Source organism: Cibotium barometz, chromosome 1 (genome assembly GCF_041138505.1).
Source record: "Cibotium barometz isolate CiBa-2024 chromosome 1, ASM4113850v1, whole genome shotgun sequence".
Classification (NCBI taxonomy): Eukaryota; Viridiplantae; Streptophyta; class Polypodiopsida; order Cyatheales; family Cibotiaceae; genus Cibotium; species Cibotium barometz.
Genome location: NC_141046.1, coordinates 11,472,246 through 11,489,007, shown reverse-complemented (window position 1 = coordinate 11,489,007; position 16,762 = coordinate 11,472,246). Strand labels below are relative to the sequence as shown.

At 41.5% G+C, this 16,762-nt stretch overlaps 1 protein-coding gene across 3 annotated transcripts in view; it reads right to left on the bottom strand.

Annotated features, from left to right (window-relative positions):
* Positions 1 to 4,921, bottom strand: part of LOC147641603 (importin subunit beta-1-like) — a 34,909-nt gene extending 29,988 nt beyond the window's left edge. The window contains exons 1-2 of one of the 3 annotated variants that reach the window (XM_086793210.1): positions 4,291 to 4,921; positions 1,406 to 3,835 (exon numbers count right to left, since the gene is read on the bottom strand). In XM_086793210.1, the coding sequence (XP_086649336.1) occupies positions 1,406 to 3,834 (2,429 nt within the window). In that variant the 5' untranslated portion in view covers position 3,835; positions 4,291 to 4,921. Of the gene's footprint in view, positions 1 to 1,405; positions 3,836 to 3,973; positions 4,055 to 4,290 lie in introns of those variants that run through there. The other 2 variants (XM_086793291.1, XM_086793342.1) reach the window with 2 other exon arrangements.
* Positions 4,922 to 16,762: the final 11,841 nt, after the last annotated feature.

Sequence of the window (16,762 nt, the reverse complement as noted above, 5' to 3'; positions counted from 1 at the left end):
GGATCTATGGCAGCTCTATACACGAGAGACATGGATATCGCCTACACAGCCTCTTCCACCGAAGATGCTATACTACAGAGATCACTTCATGAGTATCACTGATGATGGATTTATAGAGAGGCCTAGATACATGGAGGGCTTTTTACCACACGGCTCCCGAGTGGCTATCGGTCAGCTCAGAGTTTCATCACACCGATTGGAGATTGAGACTGGCAGAGCAGCACAGATCCCCCGAGAGGAGAGGGTATGCACATTGTGCAGAGAGGAGGTGGAGAGTGAGGAGCATTATGTATGCAGATGCAGAGCATATACAGCCATCAGAGAGAGATATCCCATTTTATTCAGAGAGCCACATTCCCTACGCCAGATCTTTGAGGCAACAGACCAGCGCATACTGCGGAGATACATTCTAGACATAGAGCGCCACAGAGAGACATTATTACAGGCTCAGACAGCTCCAGAGGGGGGGCAACAAACACAGATTACTACATTTTTTCAGAGATCCATCCCCCTCCCAGCCCCTACACGACAGGGAATTACTCTCCAGAGAGCAGACACACTTAGAGCCCGCAGGAGACGGAGGACACCTGGCTTTCGGACACCACGCCTATACCAGAGAGAGATGACAGAGATCAGAGCTCAGTTTCACAGAGAGGGTGCGGAGCGACTGGCTCGCTTCAGAGCACACCCAGGCATGTTCTTCAGGGAGCTGTGGACACCCCCTTCACTGATGTATACCATTTTATACCCCCAGTATGGTAAAGGATGGAGCTAGCTAGGTTGCATATCATGATTGTATACTCCATGCATATAGCTTTGCATTCTCCTAGTAGTAGAGCTCCATCCCCTGCACACCCAGATTCAGCTTTTTTGTTCAGTACTTTTTCATTTTGTTGGGATGACAGAGGATACCCCATACAGGTACTCCGATTTGTCTCATAGGCCGAGTTCAGTCTTTTGGAAGACGTTAATAAAATCTTTCTCTCTCTCTCTCTCTCTCTCTCTCTCTCTCTCTCTCTCTCTATTTTTCTGCACATCTTCATTCAGTTTGTGCATTAATTTCGTCGCAAAAAGAGTGCTGATTTCTGAGTATTGAAGTTACCGAAGCTTCCGCATGTTACATATCGAGATGCAATGCAGCTGAGGACAACTACAATGCAAGTGGGGGAGAATGTGATGCACCTCCATATTTACTTGTGTGCTGTGCGTTGTTTTGTCTCCCACTACTCTCTCTCTCTATTTCTACACTCCCACACAGACACAGGTCTACCACAGTAAAACTTACCCTAGGAGAGGCTAAACGTGGGAATATATGTCAAGAGAAAGACGTGCATTTGATCAAATCAAAAAATTAGTTCGCATGCTGAGATTGCAGATCAAAAGTGAACACAATAGAAGTGCATACCTGTGTGTATCTGCACAAATACTTTCAATAAACTGCAAGATATGACCAGAGTACTGAACCATCAAATCTGACTTTGTATTTTTGAAGCCCTGGAAAATTCCCGAATACGCTTCCAATATTCCAATTTGCAGCTGACCATAGTACTCAATCAGTTCGTCATCCTGATTTGCACCCAGCATAGAAAGTTCTGCTGCTCCTTGTAACATAGGCATGGCATAGTTTAAGTACTTGTCAAAGTGTTCCCCAATGGCAAGAGCAATATCCCCAAAGCATGAAAAGATCGGTGGTTTCACAGATCGATGTAGTTTGTTGCTTGCCAAGTCTTTCAGCAGCTGAGCCATGATACCATCACAAAAGGGCAGAATCTTGTCGTCTAGAGCACGGCAGACGTCTCCCACTACACCAACCGTAACAGCACACACTTGATACTCCTCATAGTTTTGAAGACCCATCTCCACATACTTGTAAAACTCTTGCATGTACTTCCCAAATTCTACCCCAGTTGCATAAGCAAGAGCACCTATAGCAAGCATTGCCTCTTCATGAACTGTGGCACTCCTGCATGCAAAGACTCTCAGGAAAAGCCCCATCATCTGATCCGCACACTGAAGGATTCCAAACTTGGTTGCCTCAGATGCTCCCAGCTTCTGTATGATTACCTGCAACACTCCACAAAGTAGGGCCTGCAGCTCACTTTGCTTCTCTCTGTCATCAGATGATAGGATTTGCATATCTAATGTGCCATTGAGCTTCTGCATGATTACTGGGACCAGCTGCGTCACGATGGGAGCAGTGTCTTCCGTGGAGCACCTCACAATCTCATTCAAAGTCTCATAGGCTGAAGCCCTCAAGCGTGAACCGCCTGCATCTTCTCTATCAGTAGTAGCAAGGAGCATTTGGATAATGCCCTGTAAAAATGGTGACAAAGGTGAAGTTGAACCCCCTGGTTCCTCATAGCCCTGCGCAAGAAAGTATATAGCTCCACAAACCTTCTCAGCAACATTTGGAACATCTTTGATACTCTCTAATAAGACTCCTAGAATGAGAGGCAAATTGGCTTGAGTGATAACTGATGCATCCACATCAACACCATGTAGAAACTCAAATATTCTCCCCAAAGTCCATGCTGTGGTATCCTTAACATGACTGTTTTGATCTTTCATGGCATTGAGCATGAAATTGAGGGCAAGATTGACCAAAGGAATCAGCTGCTCAGGGGAAGGGCCTTCCAAGATGGATCCAAATGCATATGTGGCAGCTTCTCGGCATCTCCATTCAGGTTTAGATATGTTATCGTGCACAAATGGCATGACAAGTGGGACAACATCATCCCCTACAGTTCTTGCAATCAGACCCAGACAAGTGCCCCCTGCCATGGACAAATTCCAAGCTCCCTCCTCCTGATCCTGATCTTCATCTTGCTTCATTAGTGTCTCCAACAGCAGGGGCACAAGTGCAGATAGAGCTTGTTTGATAAACTTGAAATATGGAACCTCAGAATCCCCTGTGAATTCAGCACCATACTCTTCCTGCACCTCTATCTCTTCATCACAGATGGAGCTCCAAAACTCTATGGCTTGGAGAGCAACTTGCTCTTCATCCTCGCGCACTGCTTTGGATGTGATGGAAAACACGTCTTGCATGTAAGGGGAAAGCTTGTCGTAGTATGTTGAGGATATCGAAACAAGGCATTCAAAAGCTGCCTGTCTGACCCTGACATCGGGGGAGAGAGTAGCTTCACAAATGACTCTCATTATGTAATCCCTCTCCATATTGTTTTCAAAATTGCTGTGTGCAAAATCAAGTGCATTAAGAAGGGCTCGGGTTGCAGCCAGCCTGACATCATTACTAGTCTCAGAAGTGTTCATGCCTTGGACGACTGCAGTGAGGATGGAGTTTACTTGCTCCTGTTCAAAAACGTCTGATGATATCTCTTCACAGACATAGCCTAGAGTCTCTAAGGTGGCTTGCTTCAAGTAGGAAGGCTTTTCTGCTTGTGGAGACCCTCCCATGTTCCCCAGCAGAGCTCCTATTAGCTCTGGCCACTCACCTTTTGGAAGCTCTATCGCTGCAACCTTGGCAATAACTTGAGCAGATGTATGGCTCGCATGTGGCATTGGTGAGGATAGTGTCATTAGCAACACCCCTTTGATCTGAGCTTTTAAAGCACTGTCAAGGGATATCCATGCTTGAACCAGCTCTTGTTTTCGTGATGCCTCTTTCGCATCGAGGAAGTTCTTTAAGATAAGCCCTGCAAGTGTGCGACTCTCTAGGGGCTTGTCATTGTTAGCAAGCTCATGTGCAAGCGACAGAAAAAACACAGGCAAGTTCTGCTCCTGAAACTGCTTCAAGTTATCTTCAGCCACCTTACGCACCAAGCCATCTGGAGACTGGGCATTGAGGAGGATTTGAGTGACCTCCATAGCCATACTTCCAAAAACAAATAAGAAAGAAATAATCACTTCAATATTACAAAATATTTGGGCGAAAAATGCATTATATTGTAACAAATTAATTGGAAAAAAAAGACACTATAAAGCGATCATTTGGGCATAACCATTCACGTACAAATTACTTGATCAAAGAATGAAAATATATCTAATATTTTGGCCAAACTGCTGCTCCTTCTTGGCTTTCTATAAAAAAGCCTCGCTCTGCAGCGCCCTTGGATCGTTGCAAAGAAGGGTGCAAAAAAACTTAGGAAAAAAATTTAAAAAAAACAAACCTGTGTAACATTTTTGCTGTTTTTATCTTTGTTTCAACAAGGGATAGGAACACCTTTAACCATTGCAAAAGAAAAAATAATGTTCGTTTTTTGGGGGAGGAGGAGTTGAAAGAGGAAATGGAGGGCTGAGGGCCGGGGGGAGATGCAAAAAGGCAAGTACCTGATGCAGCTCAACTGAGATTATCTTTCCCCTCTGCAACAGCCCACACTTCTCCTCGTTCTCCTGAAGTTTCTCTTCTAGTAAAGGTCTTCTTTGTATACAATCGATGCTGCATTGGAGAGGAGGGGCTGGGGAAGGATTGTTCCTGATGATCCTTTTGAGGTGAGTCCCCTTCCTTTGCCCTCTCTACAGGCGCCCATAAATTTTGCGAAGGAGTAGAACTGACTAAGGGCCGATTTTCAAAATCGGGAAAAAAAAAACTATATATATGCCCCACCTCGGCACCCCTCGTAAAATCCAAGCTGTCCTAAGGCTAATTACACACCCCCCAAATCCAAATCTCCTCGAACCTTCTCTTCTCCTCGTGAAACTCTTCCACAACTCACGTTGACACACACAGTCGAGCCACCCCTTCTACAATTGTTCAGAGAAGTAGCTTCATAACAAGCATTGTCTTCACCAAGGATTACAACCAGTCTATAGCATGAAAGCATACTATTAAACTTGGGAATGCAAACCTCAAGGTTGGTCAAGCGCTCAAGTTCTATCAACCCAATGCTTGGACTTCCATAATCTAATCACTCATGAGAGAGAAGCTAACTCTCTCTCTCTCTCTCTCTCTCTCTCTCTCTCTCTCTCTCACTCTCTCACTGCACATCTAGGTAATCATAAATAAGAATCAAGCAAGCTTACCTTAAGCACACACACACACACACACACTAACTCAAGCACTCACACATGCAAGCAAGTAACTCATCAAGCCTCCATAGCTAATGACAAACATAAACATGAAATTATACAAGAATCAAGAGGATATTAAGCCTCCATAGCTAATGACAAACATAAACATAAAATCATGCAAGAACTAAGAGGAGATTAAGACAAGCAACTCAAATGTAGATTATATTATCCAAAAGTGTCGTTACACACTTCCACGAGTCACTTATATGCAATTGGGCTTTGGCCAATAGTCCATACTTACGGGAGGTGCCCAAAACATGTTCTCAGTACAAACTTAAGCCTTATATGGACCGGCTTTGTTACAATGGTAGGCCTTTGGCCATGTACAATGTGAAATATGTAGAGCTAGGGAGAGGGGATTACAGAGAGTGTGTACGAAAAGGAGGAACAACCCTTTGCCTAGGTCAGCTTCTATTCTCAAAGGGACCATTCAAGTTATGGTAAAATTACGAAGGGCCTCAAAACAGAGGAGTGGCTTAGGGCTAGAAAATCTGGGACATCTCTGCCTGGAAAAATTCAGGCAAAAAAAAAACTGTGAAGGTCTACAAATGGTGGGCTACCCGCTCGTAGTAGCCATAGATTTGTCGGTGAGTTGGGTTGAAATGTCAGCTATTGCAAGGAGTTATGAAAATTTTTCAAGTCTCGTCTGCATGTGGAAATCTTCTGAGTTCTAATGTTCTTCCAAAAAGAGTCTCATCACCATCTTTGTCAATTTGGTCTGTGGCAATGATGACAACTTCGGCAAGTTTACTAAATATTTATTGTATTAAAGGTTATCTGAGTACTCCCTTAAGCTATGGATCCTGGGTATGGGCATGTACTAGGGATCAATCCTCTAGGAAGAAGTAGGGGCATGTCTCCAACTGTCTCTATAAAGGTGGTGCTTGCAAAACTAGAAAAGTCGCCACCTTGGCTAATTTTGTATGGTGCCCTAAGTGTAGAAGTTCTCCTTTATGGGTCGTGTGAAACCAGCCCTCATGTGCTCTGGTGGATTGTTCTCCTACCACTCTTTCCATCTAGCTTCCAAATAAGCCTTCAATATTGGCATGTCCATTCATCAGTAGATGTGTGGGCTATCTATGGGATAACAAGTGCATAGATTATCTTATTATACCTTGTGATGTTGTTGCACCACAATAAACTGACACCTTCTAGTGGTAACTCATAAACATCCTCCTTTGAGGGTTTCTCAGTCATCATTCAGATCCCAGTCAAGAGGATTCATTGTCAGCCATGGATCCTTATTGGGTTTAGCTATGGGTTTGGTTATCTGAATCTCGGATCTCTTATCATGTGGGTTTAGTGGCCAAGAGGTACTTGCTTGCATCTCTAGAAGGTTGTTACTACCTTCTTCCACTTTCCCTTTGCCCTTATCCTTTTGTGTGAGTCATGTGTCTTGTGCTCTTCTTTACTTTGCTGACTAAAGTTAGGCTTGCCCTCGGCTTCGTTGGTGTCATCCTTGTGGTCCTATTTTTTGACCATTGCTCTCATCCTTATTTGTTGGAAATGTGAAGTCATTACAGTGCCAAAGTCGTGTGTGTCAATTTATTTGTCTTCCATTGCGTTTAATGTGTGGGTAGCAACCTTAAGATATGGGAAATGAATGACGTATGGTTGTGTCACGTAGCCTGTAACGGCATGCGTGAGTCGCCCGTTAGCGGCGGAAAAGCTTGCCCAGACATGGAATCCACACACCGGAGTGCATGTGGCGAGAGTGTCCGAGGTTCAGGGGTGAGGCTCCCTAGTCGGAGGACCGTGGGCGGCCGGGCTAGTGTGGGTAGGCAGGCAACTATATAAGCCTGACAATGTGGATACTTATACACATTCTTCTATGATTAGGTGGTGACTAGAGCTCTTGGCCCTCTTTGACTATGGTGGTGGCTATTGGGACATAAAATTGGTATCACAAGAAATGTGAGTGCATTCATCTTTTTGCAAGTATGTCATAGATGCATACAAGCATTCTAATATGTAATAAGGAATCATTAATGAACTTTTTGAAAAACTAATGACATGGTCCCATGTGTTAACCATGAGTATTTGATAGGATACAAGGGAGCCTAATTTTGCATTTTTGGCTCCAAGTGTGCGTAGTCACACATAGCATTATCTATGAGAACGGTTCTTGCATAGCCAAAAAAAAAAAAGAATTTTGATTTATGGCCGCAATTGCCATAAAATTTATGAAATGACTGTGCGAGAATGCACATGAGTCATTTGCTTACTTGTACAATCTGGGTGGGTGTAGAGATGAGCAAAGTTGTGGCGCTCATAGTAATGATGTTATTTTACTCATGTGGTCATAGTGCTCTTGTGAATTGTACCATATTTTAAACTGCAAATAAGTATCTTGAAAGTATAATAATTATAGTGTTTGCTACTAAACAATCGAAGTGTATTATGCTTGGTCCATAGAGATGCAAGCACTTGTGCATGGTCCTAGAGATCAATTATTCTAAGATTTGTAGTAATCTTAGAGTGAGGTCCATAGTGATCTTTCAATTCGGAGTTTACCGAAACCTGGATGTTCATGGTCTAATTATTCAATGCGGTGTGTAATAAAGTATGAAGCTACTCTATCTGCCTTTTTGAATTATGTTATTTCTCCTTTCATTCTAAAGGATGAAAGTGTCCTTGAGAGTTCTTGCTCTAAAAACTACCTTGGGACTAGTCTTTATACCTTCCCTTGTTACTTCATAGATTGGCTTGATCAGCAGTTTATGTAATGGGCCATTGGGATGTTGTTGGATTATTCTCTTAAATACTTTAGTTTGAGTATATGGCTATGGAACTTGATATAGCTCTTGAAGCAATAGCCATGTTGACCTTTGGGATAAACTGCACGTCATATATGGTGTTGCATAGTTCATATAGTACAAACACCCATAGACTTGGGTGCGTAGTCATCTATATGCTTGAGATTTTGTAGCCATTCCTCAAGGAAAGGAAAAGAGTTGACTTATGTGTCACAATGAACTTCATTCTCATTTGATGGAGTGGGACGTCATATGTTCATGAAGTCCATGGTGGGCTTGGTGGTGTGGGACACCAAGATTCATACACAAAGGTTGACTCTTTGGTTGTTTATATGCTTGTTCCATATAGTGATCAAGTGTTGGTATACTTGTTCCATAGTGTCAGCTTTGAAACTCACTTGGTAGCCTTTTTTGGGAAGAAATCCAATGATAGAGTTCAGAGAAGCTTTTGGTAGCATAGCCATGATCAAATACTAGTGCTGACAGAGTGGTTTCTAATTTGAGAATGCTATAGAACCATTGGTGACCAAGGAGACTAGTATTTTTGGATGGTTGTAATATGTGGGGGATGCCTTACAATATTCAAGGAGCATAGACTCGCCTATATCCAACACTCATGTTCATTTTTGAATGCATGTTTGGTTGCTACAATACAAATCATGGAAGTATGGAATGACTTTCATAAAAGGAAAGTAAATTTTTATTTTACTTAGGCTTTTTAGTTTTGTAGAGTTCATGTCCTTGTAGAACCTACCAGTTTGCAAGGCACTGGGAAAGGAGTGGATGATTACCAGTATGTGATGGGGTTACTACTACAAGTACTTCACTCCAAACGATCATGGTTTCTTATTGTCAATGGATCCAACATAGTTTTATAAACCATGATTGTATTTGTAGAAAGAATTCTAAGCCGCCGGAGAGCTTAGCGGAGTATTCTAACATGTCTATTAAGTTTAGAACTGAACGTGGTGGTTCAGAAGTAAACTCAAGGTTTGAAGCTAATTTGGAGAGATTAGAGGCAAACCACACTAGATTTGGCGTTAATCCGAACTGATTACACAAATCTTGATTTTGATGCTAGTACGGAATGCCTAGTAGTTATCTTAATCGTTTTTTATACTTTGGCATGGTATTGTTATATATGCGTGCACTTTCCAACAATCATCGCCTTCCTTGTTAGAAAGGTGTGCTAGTCGAGGTTTCCATGAGAAGAAGAGTGAGTGCACTGATCCAGAGCAATCAAACGAATCTCTTGGGTTATGTACTGAGACAGAGTGCTTAGGGGTGGACCCTTCATGCCCGCTTGACCTTGTGTCAAATGGGGGTGATAAATTTATTGGAAGAAAGTGATAAATTCATTTAACCGATATAGGTGTTGACTTCCAACGAGCTCAAATTTTATAGAAAGTCACAAACCTTAGGTGCTTGTTATTCTAGATAAAACCCTAACCTTATCCATTTGTTGCTAAACCAAATTGGTAAGAGCATTCAGTGTGTGGTTGAGTATGTGTGAAATTGTTTTCACGCTATGCTCAGGCATTGTAGATGACCATGAGGTGGTACCACAAAGCTTTGAGCAACTTATTTAGAGACTTTGTTGTCTATATTAACACTGAAAGTTGAAGTCTAAGGCTACTATCATGGCCTAGTAGAACTCATGGTTAGATGCTAACCATAGAGTTTAGAGATTGACATATTGGTTATATGTTGGATCAACAATAATTTGGTGCTAGAATGCCCTAAACTTTGTGCTGTAGTGCCAAAGGTTTTAAGTCAATGTAGATGAGTACTTTGTATTAAGTGGCTCGAGCATCTTGTAAGAGGTGGCTCTTGAAATATTCCAACTTGAGAAGAGTATATTCATGGGTACATAGTTACTCAATTGAAAAGTACGGAGTTACTCAATTTTGATAGACAAAGTAAAGTGGATGTCTTTCCTCTTTATGTCACTAAGAAAAACAAACTTATACATATTTGTGTTTTGTAATATGTTCATGAAGTACATATGAAGACCGTTATTCTTTGTTCGTCATTGATTATAATTGGGTAGTATATTGCCACCCACAAGTAGGTAGTGTATTGCCATTGTAATGAGGAGGCAACAAAGATTTGTTATACGCTAGACTTCATATTAGTATTGAACACAAATTGGATGTTGTGTTATTCATGTCAAAGAAATCTCAAAGTACAAAGATTGATTTTCTTTGTCTATCAGTGTAAGGTGTGTTGGAGGCATACCTAATCGACATATCGTAACACATGTATCTATAGACTGTGTAAGCAATAAATAATTTCTCATTTATTGCTTTATAGTAAATCATTTTTCATAATTGAAATGGTTTACGATATTGTTTCACCTAGTAGAGGTGTCCAATGAGACTACACTTATAGAGGTGTGTTTGGATGGTGCTATTAGCTTTTGGATGTAACCATAGATAGCCCATAAACATGTCCATAGACATATGGTTGGCCGTAGAGACATAGAAATGTATTGCCAAGCAACCAAAGTGGTTGCAGGAGTAGACATGTGGATAGGCATGTATCTACTCATGGACTGGGAGTGGTACTCTCATTGGTGCATGCCTCTTGATTTTCTAGTAGTGTGCGTAGACACTATACATTACATAGATGCAGTCTATGTCGAAATCAACTTCGTTTGCAAGATGTGTAAACTGTTCTTCGAAGAATACGAGAACTTTTAAAGAGAGGAAAGTGTACCTATCCTTAAACTATAAGTTCAATTGAACTTTACCAATTGAACTTTACCACGTTATAGAACAATTTGCTAAAAACTTGTAATAGTTGCACAAATTTTTTGAATTAAAGTCCATGTGGTTTCTAAACCACGAGAGAAATATCCTTGATGTTGTAGAACATGCAAAGGAATTCCTTGAATATCGGAGCACATTCATTATGAAGTTTTTCAGGATTTGAGAACTTCTAGCATATAATAAATGTTAACAATCCTAATATGGGGGACACAAGATTAAGCATAAGATTAAGGTGGGTTATACCACACTAAAAACTCTATGACTAGAGAGAGAGAGAGAGAGAGAGAGAGAGAGAGAGAGAGAGAGAGAGAGAGAGAGAGAGAGAGACATCAAGATTGCACACTCAACACAAGTTCTATATTGCATTCTCAATGAACCATACAATGATATAGGCCTTCTAGCCTTATCCCGCTTTACACACCATCATCCATGTGGCACTCCCTTTTCCATTCTTTTGGCCAACGCTCACACACCATACAATATTACATGTGGCATTCTTATCTTACCACAATATCTTGCACCTGTAGGAGGGTGCTTTCCCACATACACACAACACCGTGATTACATCTCTCAACACCCCCTCTTAATCGAGGTGTTCCATAACTCACCCATCACCCATAACACCAATGTAGCATTGCCAAATGAAACGCGTCTCTCAACACTCCCCCTCAATGTGAAATTGGAGTGTTATCCAATGAATGTGTGTGTGTGTGTACCCACTCGCTCACAGTGGAACCACCGAGTTCGATTTGAACATAGAAGTTCAGGTGGGATCCAACCCATGCGCATGTACCTCACACGTGCATCTGTCATGTACACATCACAACAACCATTTTGAGCTTCTCGGTGAGCTCCGACAGGGCAACCCTCATACCAATGGGTGAATACACATCTCGTTTTGAGCATGTAGGCTCGGGCACGATTGCCTATCATCAAACACCACTGGAAATAAGTTTACAAACCTTTTTGGCCATAGTCGGGTATGGTACCCAAGTGTGTGATCACAATTTTAAATGAGCCCATGAAACCCTTTAAAAAACATATCAATATCATATCTATTCAAATATGTGTGTGAATGGGGGCTTAATAAAGGTTGAGTGTACATGGTCCTCCACACAGGTTTTTGACCCTATCCCTTTATCCCTCCTTTTTTGTGGTCATGGAGTCACAATTTTTTCTCCCCACAAATGTTCGGCGTGGCTCTTCTGCATGCCTACGATGTGAACGCTTGTTGTCGCTTTTTTGAGGATGCTGTTTGTTTCCTACTATTGCTGTTGACATGTGGCTCAGTACTGACAACTTCGTTGCTCTGCAACTATGGCTTATGTCTTTAGCATATAGTTTTGTTGCTAGATATCGCAATGTTGCACAGTGCTGTCACACTGCCTGCTTGCCGTTATGAGCTGGGCTCACTACTACTATGATCTCCTATCTCTTTCTTGCTGCTTTTGTAGTCCGCCATACTTGCTATTTTTCTATAGCTTGGCTGTGAGGCTTGATCCTCATCTTCAAAAACAATGTATCCGTCTACCTCGTAGGTCTTTCTTCCTTTAAGCTCTACATGCGCACATCTTCTCTCAACCCCACTGTTGGTTGCCATCTCCTTCCCCAACAGCTCCCACAAACTTTTTCGCATGCTCTTGAACTGTCTCCTGGGAGTGACTTTGATGTGCCGCTAGTCTACACTGCAGTAGAGACTATCGTGCTCACACTACTATTCCAGCCCGCATTGCCACTTCTGCAGCTTGCTTTGCATCTATTGTGACACAAGGTACGGCTTTTCTGTGCTCTGCACTTTCTTCAACCTCTTCATTATGCAGCACTCGTGTTTGCTGCTTTTGTCTTTTCATGCAATGGCACCATCTCTTCAAGAGCATCTACTTAGTTGCATCCTCATTTGTCCTTGCATGGACAAGGCTTTACAAGCCTTCAAAGCCATCTTATGGCTTCTTCATTTTGCTATTCAAATTAAGAGCATTCTCTCTTCTTCATGCTTGATTTCCAAGCATCTAACATGCACCCATTTTGTACACTCCTTTATGCTTCCTTCTACGAAGCATTCACCATATGCTCACCCTTTTATGAGCATCAAAAAACAACAACCAACATTTTGCAGCAGCATAGTGCTTCCCATTGAAGCACTCTCCAACTCGCATGTTCCTCCTCTTGACATGCAACCTTCAAGGGTGCTTCTCAACACGGTTTCTCTTGAAACCAAAGGTGCATGCCATCATGAAAGCCATCAATAACTTCCACACTAGTTGGCTCATCTTCCATGAGCAAATTTGCAGTACTACCCCTTTCTTTTGGTGTGCTCAAGATGGGCTCCATCCTCAACCCATAACCTCTTATCCCTTGCTTGGATAAGCTTGCACCTACTTATTCTCTTTGTTGAATGCAAGAGCCATAGGGAAAGCAAAGTCCTACCACATAATAGCAACCCTTCACAAATACGAGCATTCTTCCATGCTCAAACACCAAATTAGAGGCAAAATCATCAAAATACCTTCACAAATCTCCTTGGCAGCTTCTCCTTGATGACAACTTGATTTTGCATCCCCCATGATACAAATCTTCACTTCAATCTTGACGATGGTGGCTCCATTTGCATCTCCCTTGATGCAATCTTTAATTGGTAGCTTCTAGTCTCCATATTCTGATGAAAATCTCTCTCAAATCTCTCTCAAATCCTCACAAATGCAAATATAAATGATAATATGAGTGTGCATAATTTTTTCATAATAAACTAAAAATAATGCTTAATCGAATGAACACATAACCAAGAACTATACATAATATACACCATGACCAAGAGCCCACCCAAGCTCTGATACCATGTTAACAATCTTGATATGGGATTGATCATGGTGATAGACACAAGATTAAGCAGAATAAGACTAAGGTGGGTTACACCATACTAAAAACTCCATGACTAGAGAGAGAGAGAGAGAGAGAGAGAGAGATTGCACACTCAACACAAGTTCTTTATTGCATTCTCAATGAACTATACAATGATATAGGCCTTCTAGCCTTATCCCACTTTACACATCATCATCCATGTCGCACTTCTTTTCCACTCTTTTGGTCAACACTGACACACCATACAATATTACATGTGGCATTCTTACCTTACCACAATATCTTGTACCTTTAGGGTGCTTTCCCACATACACACAACACCGCTTACATCTCTCAACACTAAAGGCATGATGTTATTCAATGCCTTATTAGCAATTTGTGTTTTATTGACATCCTTTATAGTTGCAAGTGGCAACTATGGTTTGGTGTTCTATATGAAACACGCGTGTTGCATAATTCCTTAGCCATAGTACTTAAGGAAAATATGTGCTGTGTGTCTTGCTTTCCTTGTCATAGTACTGAGGAAAGTTATAGGCATAGATGACCATATGGTCTATACACAGATACTTGTTTACGATTTTTTGAACCATTTTCGCGGACAAAAACTCTTCTTGGAAGAGCAAATAGGTTAACAAAGTTTCTTCCAACTAGAAAGATGTGAAAACATCTAAGCTCGCTAGCCTCTTTATCAAACACCTCTACAAACTATATGGTCTACCCTCGAAATATATTGTTGGGTAGAGATAGAAAGTTTGATAATCATCTTGAAGAAAAATCTTCAATATCACTTTAAGTAAGAGTGAAGTCAATCATCTGAAGATTGATGGTGGTCAAACTAGAAACCCAACGCGGGGTTCTAGAATATATGCTTATGCATATATTAATAGTCTAGTCGAGAAGGAGTACCTCTCTCCTTTGGAATTTGTTTTTTATTGTTCATGACTAGATTTTATCCATTTACATTGTTTTATGGACTCTAGTTTAGATCTCCTATGGCCGTAGAGCTATATAAGGATAAGAGTCAACAAGTTGGTAGCATAGCATGATAGCGTAGTCTGCAAATATTTAGTAGCGTAGTCTACAAATGGTTGGTAGCGTAGAATACAAACTTGAGTTTTCGGAGAGCTCTCGAGTACACTTAGTTTTTCATATCAGTGGCATGTGAAAACAATGTATCACCAAGATAACGTAGTTTGTCTTGAAGTTGTAGTTGAGTCCTTGGAGTTACCGCACTTCCACATGAACCAAGGGGAATTCTTAGGTTCAAAGATCGGAACACGAGGTGTAATGTGTACTAATATGCAGTTGTTAATTGGAAGGATAGGTCAGAAAAGGTCTCAAGTAAGAACACTATACCAGCAACTTTCCCCAGTTTGTTTTTGTTGCCGGGGGGGGGGATGCCATCCAGCCTGTAAACGGCATGCGTAAGTCGCCCGTAGTAGTGACGGCAAAGCTCGATTAGACATGGAGTCCACATGCCGGAGCGCATGTGGCGAGAGTGTCCAGGGTTCAGGGGTTAAGCGCTCGGGTCGGAGGACTGTGGGCGGTCGGGCTAGTGTGGGCAGGCAGGCCACTATACAAGCTTGGCATTGTAGATACTTATACACATTATTCCATGGTTGGGTGGTGACTAGAGCTCTTGGCCCTCTTTGTCTATGGTGGTGGCTATAGGGATGTAAAACGTTTGGTGTATGTGAGAACCATGTGTATGGGTTCAATGAATGTGGGGCAAAAGACATATGTAGCATTTATGTGGATGATGGCAAGTAGCATGTGGAGGGACAAGGCATGTAGACCAAAAATGAGATCTTATCTCTTTGATGTATATGTAAAGGTCACATGCGGATGTAAGATGGTTGTTGTAAGCCTCTCTCTTCTTCCCCACATCAGAAAAATATCATAACTAGTTGGTGGGTAGGGGTAGTGTGTATCTAGGCTAATAATCCAACCTAAGCTAGCACTTGGACTGCACACCAACAAGTCCTCTTTTAATAGAGGTTCTGCATAAGCTATTCGCAAATGTTGTGTACAATGTGTAGTGTATAAGAGTTAGGTCTCGCACTAACTTCCAAGATGAAAAGGGGGTAGGCTTTCCTTGCTGCCAATGTAAGGGTTCACATTGGTCCCACAATTTGGTGTTGCATTTGAGGCTACAAGGGTTTTAGAAGTACATTTTGAGGATCTGGTATTATATTTAACCCACATCTTTACCAGCCTAATTGGCTAGTAAAGATGTTATGTATGTATAAGAGCTAGGTCTCGCACCAACTTCCAAGGTGAAAGGGGGGTACGCATCCCTTGCTGCATTTGAGGCTACAAGGGTTTTAGAAGTACATTTTGAGGATCTGGTATTATATTTAACCCACATCTCTACCAGCCTAATTGGCTAGTAAAGATGTTATGTATGTATAAGAGCTAGGTCTCGCACCAACTTCCAAGGTGAAAGGGGGGTACGCATCCCTTGCTATCGATGTAAGGGTTCATGTTGCTCCCATGATTTGGCATTGCATTTGAGTCTACAAGGGTTTCGAAAGTACATTTTGAGGATCCGGTTTCCAGCTTGTAGGAATTGAGGAAGAATAAGAATGGGGAGTTTTTCTTATCTTTCTTTGGCCTCTTTTTAGGCTTCCCTTTGAAGCTCCTTCTTTTGCTTAACTTTCTCCCTCATGTATTGCCATGAGTTATTCTTGTGTTAATGGTCCATAGTAATGGAAAAGCTTACTACCATTAATGAAAGTCTCTATCTGGACATCTTCTAAAGTTTGTTAGTGCACTGCACCACTCTTAGAGAATTTAGCCACTTTGTAGGGTCCTAGTCCATGAAAGTTTAGTTTTTTTTTCCCTTTCTTCATGTTATACATCAATACTAGGTCACCCACATGAAACTTGTGTTCTTCACATTGGCATCAAACCAACACTTCCTCGACACTTCTTAGCCCACATCTTTACCAAGGGGAAAAAAAACCATTACGTTTTTTCATCCATATAAAAAGAAGGGACAAAAATGACTGACTATAAAGCGAGGAAACCTATTACAACTAGTTCACGCGAAGAAGAGGAAATCTATTACAACTAGTTTACACGTGAAAATCAAGCCCCCTACAATTTAGGAAGTGGTTTGCTGTTTTCCTAGCATTTAGAAGGCACATAAATGGCTGACTACTATGAAGCGAGGAAATCTATTTTACAACTAGTTTACACGTGAAAATCAAGCCCCCCCTAGAATTTAGGAAGTGGATTACAGATGTAGCTTTCAATATACATATATAGGTGTGTATATGTATGTGCTTGTATATAATGTTGCATTGACACATGCATGAATCCCTCCCTTCCCACCCTAGCACC